At 39.4% G+C, this 19,781-nt stretch overlaps 1 protein-coding gene across 5 annotated transcripts in view; it reads left to right on the top strand.

Annotated features, from left to right (window-relative positions):
- Window positions 1-19,781, top strand: part of TEAD1 (TEA domain transcription factor 1) — a 215,482-nt gene that overhangs the window by 78,981 nt on the left and 116,720 nt on the right. For all 5 annotated transcript variants that reach the window (XM_087718159.1, XM_087718170.1, XM_087718187.1 and 2 more), the window contains one exon: window positions 10,232-10,485. In XM_087718159.1, coding sequence (XP_087574285.1) covers window positions 10,338-10,485 — 148 coding nt within the window. In that variant the 5' untranslated portion in view covers window positions 10,232-10,337. The remainder of the gene's footprint in view (window positions 1-10,231; window positions 10,486-19,781) is intronic.

Genomic DNA, 19,781 nt, shown 5'->3' on the forward strand with positions numbered 1-19,781 from the left:
GGGAAAATCATGTAAAAGTATTTTTAATTGTCCTGTACTGCTCTTTTTCCAGTTCTACCCTTTCTCCTCTGGATTTGTTCATAACTGCACCTTTTCAGAGTGTACAGTGGTAGGTCCAACTGGCATTACGCTTCCCAAAAACATTTCCTGTCACTTGCCAAAAGTTGCCTTTTCCAATGTACGTTTTATGCAGCTGATGTACACAGTTTTCTCTGACTCCCCAACTCAAATCGGGATAAGGATATTATGTGGTTGTGATCACCTTTATGGCTCTTCTCTTGAACCTTTATATTTGGACAATGCCTAGTAATTAAGAAAACAATGCACTACATGCTTAGGAAAAGAAATGACAAAAGCCAAACATTTCAGGAATACCTACATATATTTATTTATCTGAAGTAGTATTTTCTTTCAGCCTCCTTATGCAAGTAGCATCATCACAAACAAATGGGAGGGCCTCAGTTGTGTGCCAAAACTGGTAATAGCAATAGCAATAGCAGTAGACTTATATACCGCTTCATAGGGCTTTCAGCCCTCTCTAAGCGGTTTACAGAGAGTCAGCATATTGCCCCCAACAATCTGGGTCCTCATTTTACCCACCTCGGAAGGATGGAAGGCTGAGTCAACCCTGAGCCGGTGAGATTTGAACCGCTGAACTGCTGATCTAGCAGTAGCCTGCAGTGCTGCATTTAACCACTGCGCCACCTTGGCTCCTAATAATTTTGGGGTGCCTTATCTAAGACTGTATTGTGTGTTGCCTATATATCTGTCCTTTAGAATTTAAGACCCACAGGCACAAGTATATTCTTAATCAATCCATTTATTCATTTTGATCACAAGGTGTTCATTATACAATTATAGGGGCAAGTGTTACATTTTAGCCTCACAGAAAAAGAGGCCCTTTGGGATTCCCTTTAATGGTTTGTCTAGTTTTGTTTCGTCTTTGTAATTTTTTTTTCTTTTTTGAAAGTTTGTATTTTAATTTTTTGAACAAAATAAAATTTAGAAATAAAAAAAATGAACACTTCATTCTTACAGCATAGTAGAGGATGAACCATGAAGTCCTGGAGGAAAAAGTAAAATTCCAAACTATTTGCTTTCTTTAATCATATCTACCAATAAAGCAGAATATTTGTAGCTCAGGGTTGGAATGAAGGGGTCCTTGGTGTTCTCTGAGCTTAGCTGTTTCCTTGCAGATGTTTCATTAAACTAGGTAATCACTGCTACCTGGTTTGGGTAATGAAATGTCTGCAAGAAAACAACCAAGCACAGAGAACACAAGGCCCCTTAATCATATGTACCGAGATAAATCACTTCATCTCATTGTGCCCTGTCAATTAACAATTGCAATAGAAGGGATCTTTATACAATCCCATTTCCTTCCAATGAACAATGGGAAGAAATTTCCCTATTTTTTTCTCTTAACTCCTTGAGAAAAAAGATGCTAAAAAGAAGTGATGAAGAAGAGTGTTTTCTTCTTGAAAGCCTAAAAGTTATCCTTGAAAATGTAACACTGTCCTTCAAATGTATCTCACATAGACTATCTCATATGAATGATCTGCTTTACATTTGTTCCTGTCATGAATTTCAAAGTGCAGGAGTATGTTCGAGTCAGTGGAAAGTATTTCCTAAATGCAAATCAAATCTGGAATTTTGCAACATGATTCCACCCCCAAACTGGCACTTTCCAGATGTTTTGGGCCTACAATTTCCCAAATTCCTATCTAGTTGGCCATGTTGGAAATTATTTAAACAAACAAGAAGGGGGGGGGGATAAAAGAGCACTTTTAAGTTCTTTGATGTAGCAAAGCAAACTTTTAAAAAAATTCCACACAACAGAAAAGTATTACATACAAAAATTATTGGAAGAATTCTGTGAAGATTATACTGTATAAGGAAAACACTCTGTAGAATGTACTATTTGATCCTTTATTATCATGTTTTAATTCTGCTGAGGAAGAAACCGTAAACTGGAATGCAGCATTGTTGTTTAAATTGATTTAATCACATTGGCTAAAATTATCCTTGGAAGCAATTGACAGAACTGTGGGAACAAGATTTCAATGTTTAGAAATACCCCTTGAGAGTATCAGAACTACAATCAGTGCTAATGATGTTTGCCATTTTCATATATAAGCTTTTGAGTGTTCTCGACTTGTCTGCTTCTCTCAGAATTGTAACAAGAACCCCATGTGCTTGAGCTGAATTAGCTCATGTTACAGAAAAACAGAGGAGAGAAATAAATATGATTGTTATTCAATCCATGTCTCTATAAGTTATAGTTTAGATGAATTATGAAAGTAAGCTGTGTTCTAGGTTGCTGGAATGAAGGGGAAAATAAATGCTGCTTCTCTTTTTTGAAAATATAAAATCCAGCTCTTAAGACAACTTGCTTCAATGTTTAGGCAAAACACAGTTTTTAATTGCATATTTTCTTTTTCTCTGTCTAATGATGCACAAGAGTTTGTAAAATAATTCTTTAAGCCATGTAGTGAAAAAGCAACTGTTTTCTGATTTGTTTCTCTGGACATTTAAGATAAAAGATATATTGTGAAGCCATTTATACCTGAAATCTGACATTATTTCTGAGGATAATGGACAGGACTGAAAAATCATTTTTTATATTAAAAGTTTTACAAAGAACACAAAAACTTAACACAAACGACTAAAATGAAAAAAAGAGAGAAAAGGGAAAAAAGACAAAAAATGCAGATAGAAGAAGAAAAATAAATGCAAAGAAGAAGCTTGCAGAAAATACACATAAGTACATTTACAAAGTTACATCTTGGTCTATGGTTACAAAAGAAAGCCTACCTTTTTTTATTATTATCCGGGCTTTTTTCTAATCATGTTTTTTCCCTTTTATGGAAAAAAAATCCATAAGTAGTTTCCAGTTAGCCACACAGATAGATATTATGGTTCACTGGAAATCCCTTATAGATTTTAATAATACTGTCACTGCAGTTGTCATATATAAATGCAAAATTCCATAATTTATTTTAGTTGCTTATTCATTAATCTCCCAAGAAAATCCCAATTCTACCTCGGACTTCAAAAACTTCGCAATTTATGTATTTATATTCACTTTTTAAAAGCTTTTTTACATATCCATCATGTAAAATGTCCCTTCATATTATTCACATTTCCAGCAAATATTTGAAATATCTTTAAACATAGAGAGCCATGGTGGTGCAGTGGTTAAAATGTGGTACTGATTGCTGACTGCAAGCAGTTCGATCTGGATCGGCTCAAGGTTAACACAGCCTTCCATCCTTCTGAGGTGGGTAAAATGAGGACCCAGAGTGTTGGGAGCAATATCAGCAATATTCTGACATTTGTAAATCCATTAGGGCTGTAAAGCACTATGAAGTGGTATATAAGTGTAGGTGCTATAGTGCTGTACCTTCTAGGCTATCAGTCTCCAACCTTTCTGGCTCAGCAGACTGGCAGAGGCAATGGCAGTGGGGGAGCGGATAGGGGATAGTTTTTTGTGTGCATATACACATTCACCCCACTTCTATGACCTCATTCCTAATGGGCTGCGGCCTGGCACTGAGTCATGGACCAGGAGTTGGGGTCCCTTATTCTAGACAATTTCTCTGGTGACAAATGCCAACAATATAATATTTCATAAAAATTATCTTTGAGACTAAGAAAAAATGCAAATTTCAGTCTTTTCAACCACAGATTTTCCCATTGATTAAACTCTATATTAGTACAAAATTTTTAGCCCATTTTATTATCCATTTTTTATTTTGTTGTTCTTGTACATCTCAACAAAATATTATACAATTAGCAATAACATGTTCATCATTAGTACATAATTCTTATTTTAAATCCAGTCTTATTTTGTTGAAAAAAAAATGCATTTCTGACCTTTGGTTTTATTGAAACCTGTGGGTTTCCATCCCAGTGCAGAGTACTCTCCCCCACCCAATAAAAAATTAGAGACTCAATGATAAAAATAGCAAACTTTACATTTAAATTGAACATTATTCTAATCCAGTGGTTCTCAACCTTCCCAATGCCGCGACCCTTTAATACAGTTCCTCATGTTGTGGTGACCCCCAACCATAAAATTATTTTCGTTGCTACTTCATAACTGTAATTTTGCTACTGTTATGAATCGTAATGTAAATATCTGATATGCAGGATGTATTTCCATTATTACAAATTGAACATAATTAAAGCATAGTGATTAATCACAAAAACAATATGTAATTATATATTGTGAAATGGTTTGCTAATGAAAATAATTATTTATATATATATATATATATATATATATATATATATATATATATATATATATATAATATAATATAATATAATATAATATAATATAATATAATATAATATAATATAATATAATATAATATAATATAATATAATATAATCTCTAACCTTGTTACAAAAAGTCCATGAAACATTTCAGTTGGTAACAAAATAAAAATAAAACAGAAAAGAAAGACAGTAAAAAAATGAGCCAAAGAGAAATACAGTACTAGGTTGGATATCTCCTATTTTTCATCTTGTCCTACTGGTTCTTTATGATTTTTCAATTGTTTGTAACTAATGATTGTAACTATTATTATGACCTATTACTTACTGTTTATATCTACACTGTGAGTTGGTGCACTGGAGACAAATTCCTTGTGTGTCTTACAATACTTCAACAATAAACATTTCTATTCCTACCGTGTTTCCCCGAAATTATGACATGTCCTGATAATAAGGCCATGCCACATTTTTCTGGTGGGCAAAAATATAACCCTCCCCTGCAAATAAGCCCCCTGGACAACCCTCCATCTCCAGCCAGGCGGAGCGCCACTAACCAACCTAGCAGTATCCCAAATGTGCCAAGCCACGGGAACTGGGGGGGGGGGAGGCAAAGGTGTTTGCATCACTTAGTGCCTTCAGGATACTGCTAGGTTGGTGAGGGGCTCTGTGCCCGGCTGAAGAAGGGGGGTTGCCGGGCGGCTGCTCTCTTGTTAGAGGGCTCCCAAAGAACCGGGCACAGCCTCATGGGCAAATGGCTGTATTGCACTGTCTCAGCAGCGCAGCACAGCAGCCATGAAGCAACCACACTCATGAGCAGCCACCCAGCAAACCCCCTTTCCAGCCGGGCACAGCACCATTCACTGATCTAGGGGTATCGCCAAGCTGCATGAGTGCCTGTTTGCCGCAGCCCAGCTGCTGTGGCTTGGAGCCTTTGAAATGGCAGTTAATGGCGCTCTGCATGGCTGGAGGAGGGGGTTGTGCAAGCGGCTGTTCCGCTCCCTCACACACCTGCCAACCTCACGATTCCCTGGCCCAGCTCTCTCCGCAGAGCCAGGGCACCTCCGCTGCCACCACATGGCTTTTTCTGTGGCTTCCAAATGAGTCTTCTGACAGTGGCCGCTCTGGGCATATGTACTGTGGTTGTACGCTCTGCTGGCAGCTGGCCCACAACCATAGAGCATACACCCAGAGCGGCCACTACCAGAAGACTCGGTTTGGAAGCCATAGAAAAAGCCATGCAGTGGCGGCGGAGGTGCCCTGGCTCTGTGGAGAGAGCTGGGCCAGGACATCGTGAGGCTGGCAGGTGCATGAGCGAGAGCGGAACAGCTGCTTGGGCAAACCACCATCCAGCCGTGCAGAGCGCCATTCACTGGCATTTGGAAGGCACCAAGTCGTGGGAGCTGGGTGGTGGCGAACAGGCTCACGTGGCTTGGCAGTACCACTAGGTCAGTGAATGGCGCTGTGCCCAGCTGGAAGGAGGTTTGCTGGATGGCTGCTCATGAGTGTGGTCACTTCATGGCTGCTGTGCTGCGCTGCTGAGACAGCGCAAAACAGCCATTCGCCCATGAGGCTGTGCCCGGGTCTTTGGGAGCCCGCTCGCAAGAGAACAGCCGTCCAGCAACCCCAAAACAATAAACCCTTCCCTCAATAAGACCCTGTCTTATTTTCAGGGAAATACGATATTTCATTCCATTCTATTCCATTCCATCCTATTCCTATTTCATTTCTATTCCCATTCCCATTCCATTTTCCTATTCCATTGCATTCTATTCTAAGCATGGAAGCTTAAAATTTAAAACTAAAAAGATGTGCTTTATTTTTTTTCCAAAGTGGCTGCTGAAGATGTTTTGTGATGGCTAGCTTTTTTCCCCTCCACCCCTAAATTCCTGGAATCCTTTCGCCCCCAAGTTTTCCAACCACTCATTCATTCATAGTTATTGCCGGAAGGATATATCCTTGGGAATGGATGGAAGTTTTTACAGAAAAGGGAAAATCCGAACATTGAGCCAATTGCTGCAGAGCGCCCACATGACCTTCTGAGTCTCTGAGGAGGCAGCGGCTGCGCACTGAAGGGACATCATCACCATCCTTCCCGCCTTGGTTCTCAGCTCCTCCTTCCCGGTGTCCCCTCCCCTCGCTGCTGGGAGACTGAGCTCAGCCCGGCCACCTCTCAGAGCACTGCCTCGCCAGCACTCAGGCGCTCCATTCTCCCTTATCCTTCATCTCGTCAAGCGCAGCCATCCGATCTGCCCAGTGCTGTCCCTCGTGTCGCAATTGGGTGGGCGCAGGTTGTCCTTGCACCACTGCTCCTGTCAGATTGCCCCTCCCTTTCTCAAAGTAGCACCTGTTGCCGTTTGCTGCCACCACTCCCCTGGCTCCAAATACTGGCATTCAGGTGTCTCAGTTCCTAAGACCATCAAACATATGTGTTTCCGATGGTCTTAGGCGACCGCTGTGAAAGGCTCCAAACACTGGTTCCTAAGACCATGAAACATTTGTCTTTTCCGATGGTCTTAGGTGACCACTGTGAAAGGGTCATTTGACCCCCAAAGGGGTCACGACTCACAGGTTGAGAACTGGTGTTCTAATCTTATTGTTTATAATTAATTATTGCCAAGGCTAATGTTAAGGATTTTTAATAAACATGAATCAGGGTTTGGGTTCTGTTAAATCTCAATAAATTATATAATAACCTGTACTTGATGGCTTTTATTAATTGGAAATAATTTTCTACATCTGGCTAAATATTGCTGAACATCTCTGCCAAGTGTTTGCCAGGATGATATGTAAATACTCTGCAGACAAATGTATGATTATGATACAAATGTAGCATCTGGTAATAAGACCAGGTTATAAAAGGCACTGATTTGTGTATGTTGAAGCTATAATTAGTTAAATAAAGCATTTGTTCTGGTTAGAACATAAGAAAATACAACTTTTAGTTATGCTTTACTGGACTTGTCTCTCTGTATTTGAAATGTAAGGAAATGCAACAGGAATGCAATGTCAGAACAACACAGCTTGCATAAGTCTTTCAGCATTAAAAAATAGAATTTTGCTTTTGTGAGAATGCCTCAGTTTTGGCAATGATTTAAAAAGTTTTTAGTTATAGAGAACTTCAGAACAAATTTTTCAGCCATATGATAGCCCTTGAAGTTCCTTTGCCCCACCTAATCAGTTTTTCAAGAAATTAATGCAGATAGAAAGGATATGTTACCTCCCCAGATATACTGTACTGCAGGGGTGGGTTTCTCACCTCGTTCCAACCGGTTCGGTTGGAACGGGGCCAGTGGCGTCCTCGTGCACGCGCGCAGTGCACGCATGCGTACTAGCATCTGTGCGATGCTCCAGCTGCTCCTGGAGGATCGCGCAGGCGCTGTATGCGTCCTGCACATACGTGGAAGCGCAGAACTCGTCAAAACCGGGTAAGGAGCACGGGCGGGCAGGCGGGCCCTTCACCGTTCCCGGAAGTTACTTACTTCTGGGTTTGCCGACCAACTGGTTTGCGGGGACCGCCGCAAACCGGTTCAAACCCACCCCTGCTGTACTGAAAACAACCCAAAAGTGATCTGGATGATAAAACATTTTTCTTTCCTTTCTAATTGCAAACAATGAGAACTGAGCTATTTTTACCAGCTATTTTGACCTGCTTAGCTAACAATAGGTTACATATCGACTAAGTCATGTTACAATAAATAGGGTAAGTTAATTATTAGCAAGCCAAGCCTCAGCCATTTGCATGTAATTAAAGCATAGCTTATTAGTGATCCAATCCAGGGATTGAACTGAATGTAGAAGTGAGACCCCAAATTTTCATTAAGTTTGCAACACATACAAAAGAAATGATAGAGAATGGACTGGATCTGTTTGCAAAAAGGAAATGAACATTTCACAGTTCCAGAAGTAGCTTGTGCATCTAGCAACCCAAATATTTCACCCGCAATATTAGAAAGGGGATGGGTGGGAGAACCAAGGCAGAAATAAAAGACTATAGAGACAAAGATAATAAGGTGCTTTGAAAATATTTGGATTGTGCAGTAAATAAAAACAAAATTGTTTTAAATTACTTGTTTTAAAGATTGTCAGGTTTCTGCTGTGGGATCAGAAGCACTCTCCTGCAAATTAATTAGCTGAAGCTGTTTAGATTAGTGTTTGAAGAGTATATTTTTTCCAGTTTTGGAAACTAAATTCAGTTAATATGCATCTAATTCACCTGGGTACATCATGATCTTGCATGTGTGAATTTGTATTAAAAATACTCAACTAAGATACCCACCTGGTTCAAATTGTAGCGTACGTAAGCTATTTAGTTATACTTTTAAAAAAACCCTCTCTGAAATTTAATCTAGAAATGTTTTAATAGTGACTGTTCCCTCACAAAAGTGTAATAGACATTTAAACATTAGATGATGCAAAGGTTACTTTTGCACAATACTAGTGATTCACTCCAGATTAAAATGCAACTAGGCTCTTCATACATAAAGCTGAGCTTGAAGTGATTAATCACCAAGTTCTCTGGAGATAAACAGAAGCTATTTATTTGTCACAAAAGAGGATGTTTGCATCTGTAAAATATCAGCATTTGCCAAAATGAGGGATTTGTTTAAACACTGTTTAGCTCCCGAGAATTTAATTTGTACCCAAGAGACTTGCTGTGGCCAGCAGCTCTCCTTTCACCCATGTAGGAGGTTGTTGCTAAGTTGTCACCCAGAAGGAGGAGAGCATGCTGTGCTTGCAACTTTTGCTTTGTTTTGGAGCCCCTCGCAGCTTACCTCCTCAAAGCAACACTCCACCTTCCTTGGCCTGCCCTCACCACCGAGGTTTTGGGACAGGCACGTGGAAGCTGCTTCTGACATTGGCAAAATGGCAGGTGGGGAATTGAAATGCCAAGAGAACACAAAGGGCTTCATTGGAGCAAATCAATTTATCTCTGCTTCAGTGAGAATTATGTTTCTCCAGGGCATGTCTCTTCATTGAGGCAAATCTAAATCACTCGCGGAGGGTTAATTCATAATATGCAGTAGTGTTAAACAAATGGTTTGGTTTATTTCCCGTATTTTCCTCTGCATTGTGAAAAAAGAAGAGGAAACAAAAACTTTACTACTTTTTCTTAGATCATTTGCCTAGATTTTTTTTTTTTAAAAAAAGGATGTGAACATTTGAGCAAACATTTCTGGAAGTTATCTTTTATAGTAGTCTTAGTCTGTCCATGTATGATTTGTCCCTAATAAGAATCAGCAATGCTTCAGCAGGTTGTGATAAATCCATTCCTGGTGCTTCTGCACTGTATTCTTCAGGCTTACCACTGTGATGCCCTACTGGCAGAGCAGATTTTTGCCTAGAGCACACCTTTATATCAGCAGTACATTTCCCCCAAATAAGAGAGAAGCAATGAAATGTCTGTGAGCCGAGTGGACTTAGCAGGTGTTGTCGTATTAGATTATTTCATAATAAATTGATTGCACATCTGAAAGAAGAGACATCTCTTGTTCTGTAGTTGATACAGTTAAAAAATCTGGTCTAGTTATTCCTTGCCTCTTTTATGTGATTTATTTTCAATGGCTTAGTCACTTTCTTGTTTCTTCAGTTGTAGTATACTGGTTTTCCATTTGTGTCAAAATTCCTCGATCGTTTGAGATGAATTAAAGTAACAAATTTCCCATTTTAAAAGAAATATTTCCTTTTCCTAAAAGGGACCAGTTCTAAATTTCTAGAACCCATTAGTTATTCAGTGTAATTAGTATATTCTGAAATATTATGTGTATTGATTACAGTTTTTATTAATTTCAGAAATAATGGATATTGGCCCTTCTATTGCTTTACGAAGAATACAACTTGACTAATTTTCTTTAGTTCTCTACATCTCTAAGTACAACTTGTGCTTTTGTTCTATCAATTATTAAAACTAACCAAGAAAATTTCACCTGAAACTGTTCTTTATTGTTTTTAGGTTAATTCTCTTAAAGCTTCCAGGCTAAGGCTTGGACCAACCAGCCACCACCATTGAGCCCAGCAGCTGGAGCGGCAGCGAGAGTCCTGCCGAGGACATTGAAAGAATGAGTGATTCTGCAGATAAACCTATTGACAATGACGCAGAAGGGGTCTGGAGCCCAGATATTGAGCAGAGCTTTCAGGAGGCCCTAGCTATATATCCCCCTTGTGGGAGGAGGAAAATCATATTGTCTGATGAAGGCAAAATGTATGGTAAGTCATTACAAATCCAGACAGTTTTGAAAACAATTCAGTGAACATTGCCTGAAGCTTCTTGTCTAGAGATGTGAGACAAAAGTGTTGGAAGTTGACAGGAGTGTTCCTGAAATCAGAGGTCTTGCCTGTTGTTTATATCAGAACCGAAACAATTCATTTGTGGTGCATCTGTTGTACATGTATTCCAAAATACCAGCCTTTTACTGCAGGGAAGTTGCTTTTTCAACAAATGAATTATGGCAATAAGGGCAGCCTACTGTTGATCATTCATGCTTGTTGCGTTGTGCAATTTTCCCCACTTCTTATTCCTCTGTAATTAGATTTTTAAAAAACCCTCACTGAACTGTGTATTGTGTAATGATAAGTAGAAAGTTTGCATTAGTTCTGAAGTCTTCCACAAAAGTTTAAACATATTCCAAGAGTGTAACATGATTAAGGCAAGCCAGCAAGCAAGCAGTATTCATACTTACTAAATATGGAAAGCGCTTTTCACAACTAAAATGCAACTTAGGGGTTGGCAATGCATACCACAACGAGCAAAGGAGGTAGATAAAACCTCCTTTTCTGCTAATAGTTTATGGTGAAGTTTCCTGACTATCACAGTGAGTGCCTGCAAAATCTTCTCTTCCAGCTGGGGCTCCCATAAATTATCAGATGTGCTGACAGTATTCATAAATATATTTGAAGTTTTTCCCATCTAGGGCTAAGTTGTTAGTTTCAGTTTTTTTCCCAAGTTGCTCCAGCTAATCTCTATCTTTGAAGGCTTAAGCTGTTTTCTCCTCCCTTTCTCTTCCTCTCCCCCTTTTCAAAATTATTGCTGACTGTAGTTTTTCCATCCTGGCATTGTGGCAAGCAGATGGCAGGTTATGGCACCGGCCTTGTTTCTCCCGTAAGCACGGCGTGTTTAGCAATTTTGTCTTTTGTGTGATAGGCTCCTTTTTCCTATGATTAGAAACCCTCACCTGATGCCTCTGTTTCTGACCATTTAGCGAAAAGCTCACTCCTCCACAATCTGCAAATATCTCTTTTTTTTGCACAATGGGGTGTTTTGTGTTGAGATACAGGCGTGCTTCCCCAGAAGAGGTTCGGTAGGAATCTGCCAAGCAAACTAAAGCAGATGGTACTGCAGCTGCCACCAGCTGTGAATCTCTCCCTTCTCCCCCAGGACCGGTTTGCATGATGTAATGGAAAAAAAAGGGGGAAACATTCTTTTCTGTGGGATTGGAGTCTCTCACAGCCTGCCAGTGTCACAGAGAGGCAGAAACAGACCTCAAGGCATTAGTTTGCAGCTGTCATGTGACCCTTGAAGCCATATGAAAGACAATGTCTGGAAAATAGGCTGGTGATGAAGCATCTCAGCTGCTGTTGGCAGAAACTTTCTAGACCGCTCTTTCCCGGCTCGATGGGTTTTTCTCCCTTCCCCTCCCCTCCCCAATTTATATCAAGCACTAGAGCTTTCCCGCCTCCTCTGGCTTCCTTGGATACGTTGCTACCCTTTTTTTTTTTCATTTTCAGTATTTTTTACTGGGGATTTCTGATAATTAGGGAACATTATTTTCCACTTTCCAAAGAAGCCCAGAGATAAGTATGTACAAAAGTGCACGCATGTATAATTAAAGCAGTGTTCAGTGCCTGGCTGTTGACTTTTAAAAATATTTCTTTTGTACAATAATGTCTTTTGATGGATTAGTGATAATGCAGAATTATTTCCTTAGTTTTCTGAGCACGGGCATATAAAGCGTTTTCCCCCTGTACTACCACTTTCACTAGCACTTGGACCAGGAAGCAGTTGTTGAAAGTAAACAATAAAAGAAAAACCGATTGAAATAAATAAAAAAAATAGGATATGGAAGAACAGCTGCAAATGGCTGCTGTGCAATGGTGACTGTCCTTTCAAACTAGAGCTACAGTCCAGGTTGTATGATTTCTAAAAGGCATACTTACTATATGATATGTCATTTTATGATGTCTGAAATACGTATCCAGGCTGTAGTGATTTTTTTTTTAAGGCAGTAAAAATCTTCTAGGAAAATAGAAACAATTACGTTACTAAAAAGTGTGTCCTCTTTTTCATTGGATGAATTTCTTTAAAATCCAACAGTTGATACTCTGGCACTTTTTAAGATCTATTCAGATTAGCCAGTTGTAAAGCATTCTGTTCGTTTGGAGTGTCAGAGGGCGGATCCATCATGAGGTCAAAATGTTATGACAGGATGAGAACTGTGGTCCTACTTTATTGTGCCATGAAACTGATTTACATGTTGTAATATATGCCTAGGATTTTTGATTGGAGAAATGCGATTCAGATTTCAGCATAGGAGTCAAAAGATAAATGTATTATCATCTCCTAAAATGGCTCATGTAGATAATGTAAGAAAGCAATTTGTAGATTGTAACAGTAATTTCCCTCAGATTTGTCTGTGGTTAATTCCAAATGAAATTAGAGATTGTTGAGACAGTATGCTTCCCTCACCTGCCCAAACGCATCTGGTGCTCATATCTGAGGTTTTTCATATTTTCGTTAAAAGGTGTGGCTTAGACCTCTACTTCTGAGGCAAAAGAGTAAATGGTGCATTTTTTTCATATTGTTATGCATTTTTTTCATATTGTTATCCTTTGGAGCTGTATATGTATAAAAACTGAACTTTAAATACTAGAAAATGTACATGTAATGAATAAATACAATTCACAATTTAAGAAAATAATAGCTGTAAATGGAGCAATTAATGGAACCTTTATGAAGATTTTGTTATATGTTGAAACTTTCTACTCACATTATCATTATTTTATATTTTGAAAAATATTTATTAAATGTTTTCTTTGAATGTAACTGAGTTTTCTTTGATATTATCTACAAATGCTGGCAGTTTTAAAAATTCATTATACCATACTTGTATACTGAAGAACAAAGATATTGACTTGTCTGCATTTCTATTTAAATCAAAATTGTTGGCCTACCTTTCTTGATAATGAATTTCTTCTTGGGAAGTAATTATAAAGTTACTTATTGCCAAAATACTTGCCTGTTCATGTTTTTGCTTTGGTAGAGGTTATATTTGAGTACGTTTATAAGAGGACTACAGATGTTTCTGATGTTGTCTAAGTGCAGCTGTACCTTATCTTTAGGGGGAAAAGCTAATCCAGTTTTATAGCACAGAAAAGTAAAATGTTTGTCATATTTTTGCCTTATTGTTTCTTTGATCTGCAATTGGTATGTGTTGAGAAATTATGAGTTAGGAATGCACTGAGGTTCATATCAAAACCACGTCACTGCAGATTGCAGAGAGATTCCACAGGAATCAAAAAGAGGAATGGGTAAAAACAGTTGTAGATGTTCCGCTTGTAAATGTTAATGATTTTGTCAAGAGAAAGGAAAGGAGCTGTATTACGAATATATGCTTCTGCTCACTTTGTGGAACTGGGAGTATGCTGTGAAAAATATCAAAGATGAATGCCGCGGCCCTGAGGAGCTTAAGTGTGTATACTAAAACTAGAAGTGATTGATTCAAGAATGTATGAATGTGGAAAGAATTTTGAATATAAAAGTAACCAGTAAAATACAACAAAAGTATGTTGGGATGGTTTGGTCATATAGAGAGAATGACTGAAGATCATGTTGCAAAGCAAATATAGTTTTGTCAGAAGATTAGGCACCCCTGAGGAACAAAAGCTGACCATAACTACATGGATATAAAGTTAGGCATAATATCTTTGTGAAAATTTGAATGTGTACCCGTTATTTATGGACAATTGCTTATAGACTCAAAATAAGAAAATAATGAATATGACAGGTATTACAAGTTTGTATACCTTTTGACCAATGCTTTGTAATCCTTTGGCAGAAGTAATAGCTTCCAAATGTTTCTTGTAGCCAGCCTAGCATCTTTCTATTCTTACTTCTAGGCATTCTTTTCTCACTCTTCCTTATCACACTAATATAGCATTTAATCAGCCTAACAGCCTGTTTATGAGCTGTTCAGGACCTGTGACTTCCTCACCGACTGCTTGTTGGGACTGGCAGAAAGTCATATGGAGATCCGAGGGTGCAGTACTGCAGGCCACTTCAGCTGACTGTTATCTGCAGTTCAGCGGTTCTAATCTCACCGGCTCAAGGTTGACTCAGCCTTCCATCCTTCCGAGGTGGGTGAAATGAGGACCCAGATTGTGGGGGCGATATGCTGACTCTGTAAACCGCTTAGAGAGGGCTGAAAGCCCTATGAAGCGGTATATAAGTCTAACTGCTATTGCTATTGCTATCCTCTCTTAATGCCCTGCAATTTTCACTGTATGACAACAACAGGGATTGCCAGAATTTCTGTTGCTAAGGGATTTGGTCATGTGATGGCAAGCATGTGATGGACTGCATATACTTCTATCCAGCTGACAAGTTTAGGAGATATTCTTATAATGGAGCAGACACCAACTCTTTTCATAGTGAGATGGGATAATTTTTCAGTAGTTCCCCATCCCCCCCCCCGTCTCCATAGCCTTCTGATTGACCCAGCCTATTTTTAAACTCCATCTTTATTTGCTGGCTTCTCTTCTACCTCAAATGCAACCCTGTTTTGTCTGTTTTTTAGAGCATTATCAACTTGTTAGATAGATAGAATAAGTCAGAATCCCCCTTCACATAATTTCTTTCCAACATTCCATTGGATTTGGCGAGTCGGGGGAGGAGATAACAACTTAGGGAAAACATGCAGAAAGTGACTTCTAGATTTCTTTCCAACTCCTTAATAGCTCCGCTCATGGGTTACATGAGCAGGAGTGGTGTGTGTCACTGGTGAGTTCCGGACTCCGTTCCAACCAGTACAGTTGGAACGGCCCTGGCGTCACCCACATGGATGCATGCGATGTGCGTGCATGCGTTGTACTTGCCTGCGACGCTTTTGCAAGCCTCTGCGACGCTCCAGCTGCTCGGCAGATGTCGCAGAGGCACTGTACGTGCTATGCACATGCATGGAAACGCCAAAGGCTTAAAGCACAGGTAAGGAGCTCAGGCGGGCGGATGGGCCCTCCAGAGCACCGTACCGGCATGGTACCCGATGCTCCAGGCACGCTCCGGTACACTTGTACCAGGGTGTACTGCCTGCAACCCCCACTGGTGTGTGTGTGTAGCAATTGCCAATATTCCAAGCCATTGCCCATGCTTCTGCTGTGGGGATTCATTGGGGACTATCCCCCAAGATACACCATGTCATTTTAAAAAACTTTTTCTTCTGCTGGTTTATCTCAGCCCATCAAATTCAGTCCTCTTTTGTTTAGTTTTAAGAGATTTTGCATTACACCGAGGAAACATCATTTTAACTTTATTCATATGCAGAAGTCTCTCTACAGTGTTTTATACCTTGTCCTCTTTTGGATCCCATGTTTAAAGGAACACTCTAATGCAGTGATGGCGAACCTATGACACGCGTGTCAGTGCTGACACGCGTAGCCATTTGGGGTGACACGCACAGGATTTCATGCGATTCATCCTCGGCTTCTGCACGGCCGCCGAGGATGAAAGAATCTGTGCTGGAGGAACGGGGGGGGGGACGTGTGATCTCCCCCGCCCACAGTCACTTACTGTATCGCCGCCGCCCCTTTCTGAGCGCAGGGGCTGCTGGTAAGGCATGCGTGCCGTGCGCACACACGTCATCAGCGCGGCGAGGGAGGACCCGCAGGAGAGGAGCGCAGGAACAGTGCGCGCCTCTCTCCAGTCAGGCCGGCACAGAGAGTCTACTCCTGGGACTGTCGGTTATGACCGCACCACAGCAGGGAACAGCGGAGTGCCAACGGGAACTGTGAGCGCCATTTTTGTAGTTTAAACTATAAATTGCGCAAAATTATGTTTTTGTCAAAGTGACACACAACGCGAGTTATGCTCGATTTTTTGCCGATTTTTGACACACCACACCAAAAAGGTTGCCCATCACTGCTCTAATGCATTGTTAAATATATGGAGGTTTCCCTGCTGGGTTTAACTCAAAGGTGTTTCCTCTCCATTACTGTTGCTCTAACAATGTAAGTCATAAAGTTTGTACACTATAAAGGACAAATATATCTGAATGTAGAAGTACTATTGAGAGAGCTGAAATACCAGATGTGAGATATTGGGTTGTATGTTTATCCAACTGTTACTGCGATCATTGTACAAAGATATAGTCTTTCAATTTCTGTTTCACAGCAACATACACAAAATATATTCCAATGATGGGGCCTCTCTTATTATAGTTGGTGGATCAGTTACAATATGCAAATAAAAAAAAAACTGTGGTTAAGGATGGGATTTTGTATATATGTTAATATGTTATTGTATACAGTGTCTCTATATTGGCTACATTTGACACACGTTTTTTAACTGTGTCTTATTCCCACCACAACCCTGTGAGGTTGGGCAGCAGATAGATTTATCCATGGCTACCATTCACATTACTAGCTGCCTACCCAACACATTATCTATTATATTCTGCTTGGAACTGCATTTCTCAAACATTTTGCAGTATGAACCACTACATAAACATTTGGAAAATACAGGGACTCTTTCCCTATATCTTTATCTACAAGAGTTTCAGGCTTCTGTTTTTCAGAAAATAAGATCTTGATTGCACTTGCATTAGTGCTTGCCACTTCATTTTCTCCGTTTTTAAATATCTTTGGAAAATAAATTGTGAACCCCAAAATTTAATCCAAAACAAAGTATTTATTTATCATTTGAATTCATCTTTTTAATCCCTTACCTTTGTAACAACTCTTAGCATAAACATGATTGTCCAGAATATTTTTCAGTAAAAATCTCTGAGCACTGAGGAAATTTGGGATGATGGGTACCTCCAGCCCTATGAAATCCATTTTTGGAGAGTCATTGTCCAATTTCTATTCACACTTTTCTTTGGGGGTCATTTAGACAAGGTAACAGGTCCACTTAGAACAGATAAGTGGACTTACAGTTGATAATAGCTCTCAAGACTGCTGTTACTTTCCTGAACTTATTACTCATACTGCCACTCACATAATCACTGTATCTTTGATGAATTCATTTTCAACCACAATTTTTACAAACCAGTTGAGTAGTGATGGGAAGTGGGAGCTGAGGGGTGGGGGAAAGAAACTGTGATGGATCCATCTGTGGGACCTTCAGAAACACAGTTTAGAATCTTTGACTTAGAGAATAGCAACTGTAATAATCTGTTGTCCAAAATTATATCCTTGAATAAAAGCTTGATTACTGTTTTAAATATTTGGATAAATATTTTCTGGTAGCATTCTTTTTATTACAGTATTTTTATGTTGTCTACATAATTTTATCTAGTTTTTCACAACATGCATTTTTATGGTGAAATACCAATATGTGTATCTTTATGGATAATTTATCTCTTTAATTGTATTCTTATGAATTATTGTTAATATGTGCATGTCTAGGACTCACAATTTCACATCCCATTCTCTGCATGCAGATTGAAGAATCATGAAGGATCCTCCATGTAGATAGATAGATTCAGTCATACATTGCAGTCAGCCAGATTTTACCTATAGCATGTTGCATGTTGCATAGTCATTGTGTTTGATCAATAATGAATGATATCTTACTAACAGAAGACAAGTATAATTCAGCATGTTGTATGGTGGATTCATCCATCTTTTTCTGGCCATGCATCATTGGCCATTCTGTGGATACTGGCAGATATCCAAAAAATTTGAAGAGCACCAGATGGTTGACTCCTCCTGCCATAGATGTTTTAAGGGAATCTCTTTGTTCATTTTAGCCACTTCAGCACTGCCTCTAATAACAGTAAATGGGCTGCATTGGAGTTTATTGTTTGAAAGTTGTGAAAGAATATAAATGAAGGTAATACTGTTCTTGGCTTAGCTGGAAACTAACAATATTTAGAACATGTGTTAGAAAGCTGTTGAATTTAAGATTAAAATAATTCAGGCATCATTCCCCCCCCCCTCTTATTTCTCTGATTTAACCTGTTAGTTTGTTGCAGCAAGTATGAAGTTTTAGAAAATCTGAACCTCCAAATATTTTAGTCATGTGACTGTAGGAGAGAAGAAAACCAAGTTCTAGATTTTAGGAATGTGTCCAGGAAAATTTATCAACCCAGAGTCAGCATTTAGGCAAATATATAAGTGATCTGGGAATGGGGAAGGTGAGGAAATCCCAAATACGGTTTATGGAATTTCTCTTGCAGTGCAAACAAGATACTGTACATTACAAATAGGCCTCAACTTACAATCACATTGAGCCCAAAGTTTATGTTGCTAATTGTGCCATTTGTTAAGTGAGTTTTGCCCATTTAAGACCTTTCTTGCCACCATTGTTAAGTGAATCACTGCAGTTGTTAAGTTAGTAACATGGTTGTTAAGTGAATGTGGCTTCCCCTTTGACATGACTTGTCAGAAGGCCACAAAGGGTGTGTGTGTCACAGGACATTACATCTATCATCAATATGAACCAGTTGCTAAGCATCCAAATTTTGATCACATGACCATGGGGATGCTGCAAAGGTTGTAAGTGTGAAAAACTTTCATAAGTTACTTTTTTCAATGCCATCGTAACTTTGAATGGTCACTAAATGAACTGTTGTAAGTCAAGGACTATCTATACATCAGAGGTGGGTTGCTTCTGGTTCGGCCCGGTTCAGCACATGCACAGAAGTGTTGCATGCACGCGAGCATGAGTGAACCGATAGCAAACCGGTTAGCAGCCCACCACTGCTATACATCTAAAATAGTTTTGGAGCAGGAAGTGTATACTCAGTTCAGAGGTGTCATTTCTGATCTAGTTCTCCATCGTTTGTTTGAGCTGGGAAGAACAAGAAAGTCAACTATTCCTTCCTCCGCCCTGTGTGCTCAGTTTTTTTTTAAAAAAATGGTTTCTTAGTTGTTCCATCTAGTTTTTCTTGATTTCCTAAACCCTGTGGTTTAAACTCTTCTTTCAACTCCAGACTCCCCAATAAAGTTTGACCTTATTGCTCAGGCCTACACACCTAAGTCTTCTTTAGCTTAGACTTTGTAATTTACAAATAGGGAACATGTGCTTGCATAGAGATACATTCAGAGTTTTCTAGAGTTCACAGAATTATGTGTTGGGAGACTCAGCTTCCAAGCAGATTGCAAGAGAAGAATCCCCTCTGAATCCCTTCAGTTAGTTTTCAACCATCACAGCCATCACATGTTTGTCGGACTCTTGGACATCTTAGTTTTTAAATGTTTTATATTTCTTGTACTATTTCTTTTCGTCTGTCTTCTGACCTGTACTTTTGCCAATGAAGATTAGGGGTGTGTGTGTGTGTGTGTGTCTGTGT

Source organism: Thamnophis sirtalis, unplaced genomic scaffold, assembly GCF_051295495.1.
Source record: "Thamnophis sirtalis isolate CommonGarterSnake01/CBP01778 unplaced genomic scaffold, rThaSir2_p1.2 scaffold_1, whole genome shotgun sequence".
Taxonomy (NCBI): Eukaryota; Metazoa; Chordata; class Lepidosauria; order Squamata; family Natricidae; genus Thamnophis; species Thamnophis sirtalis.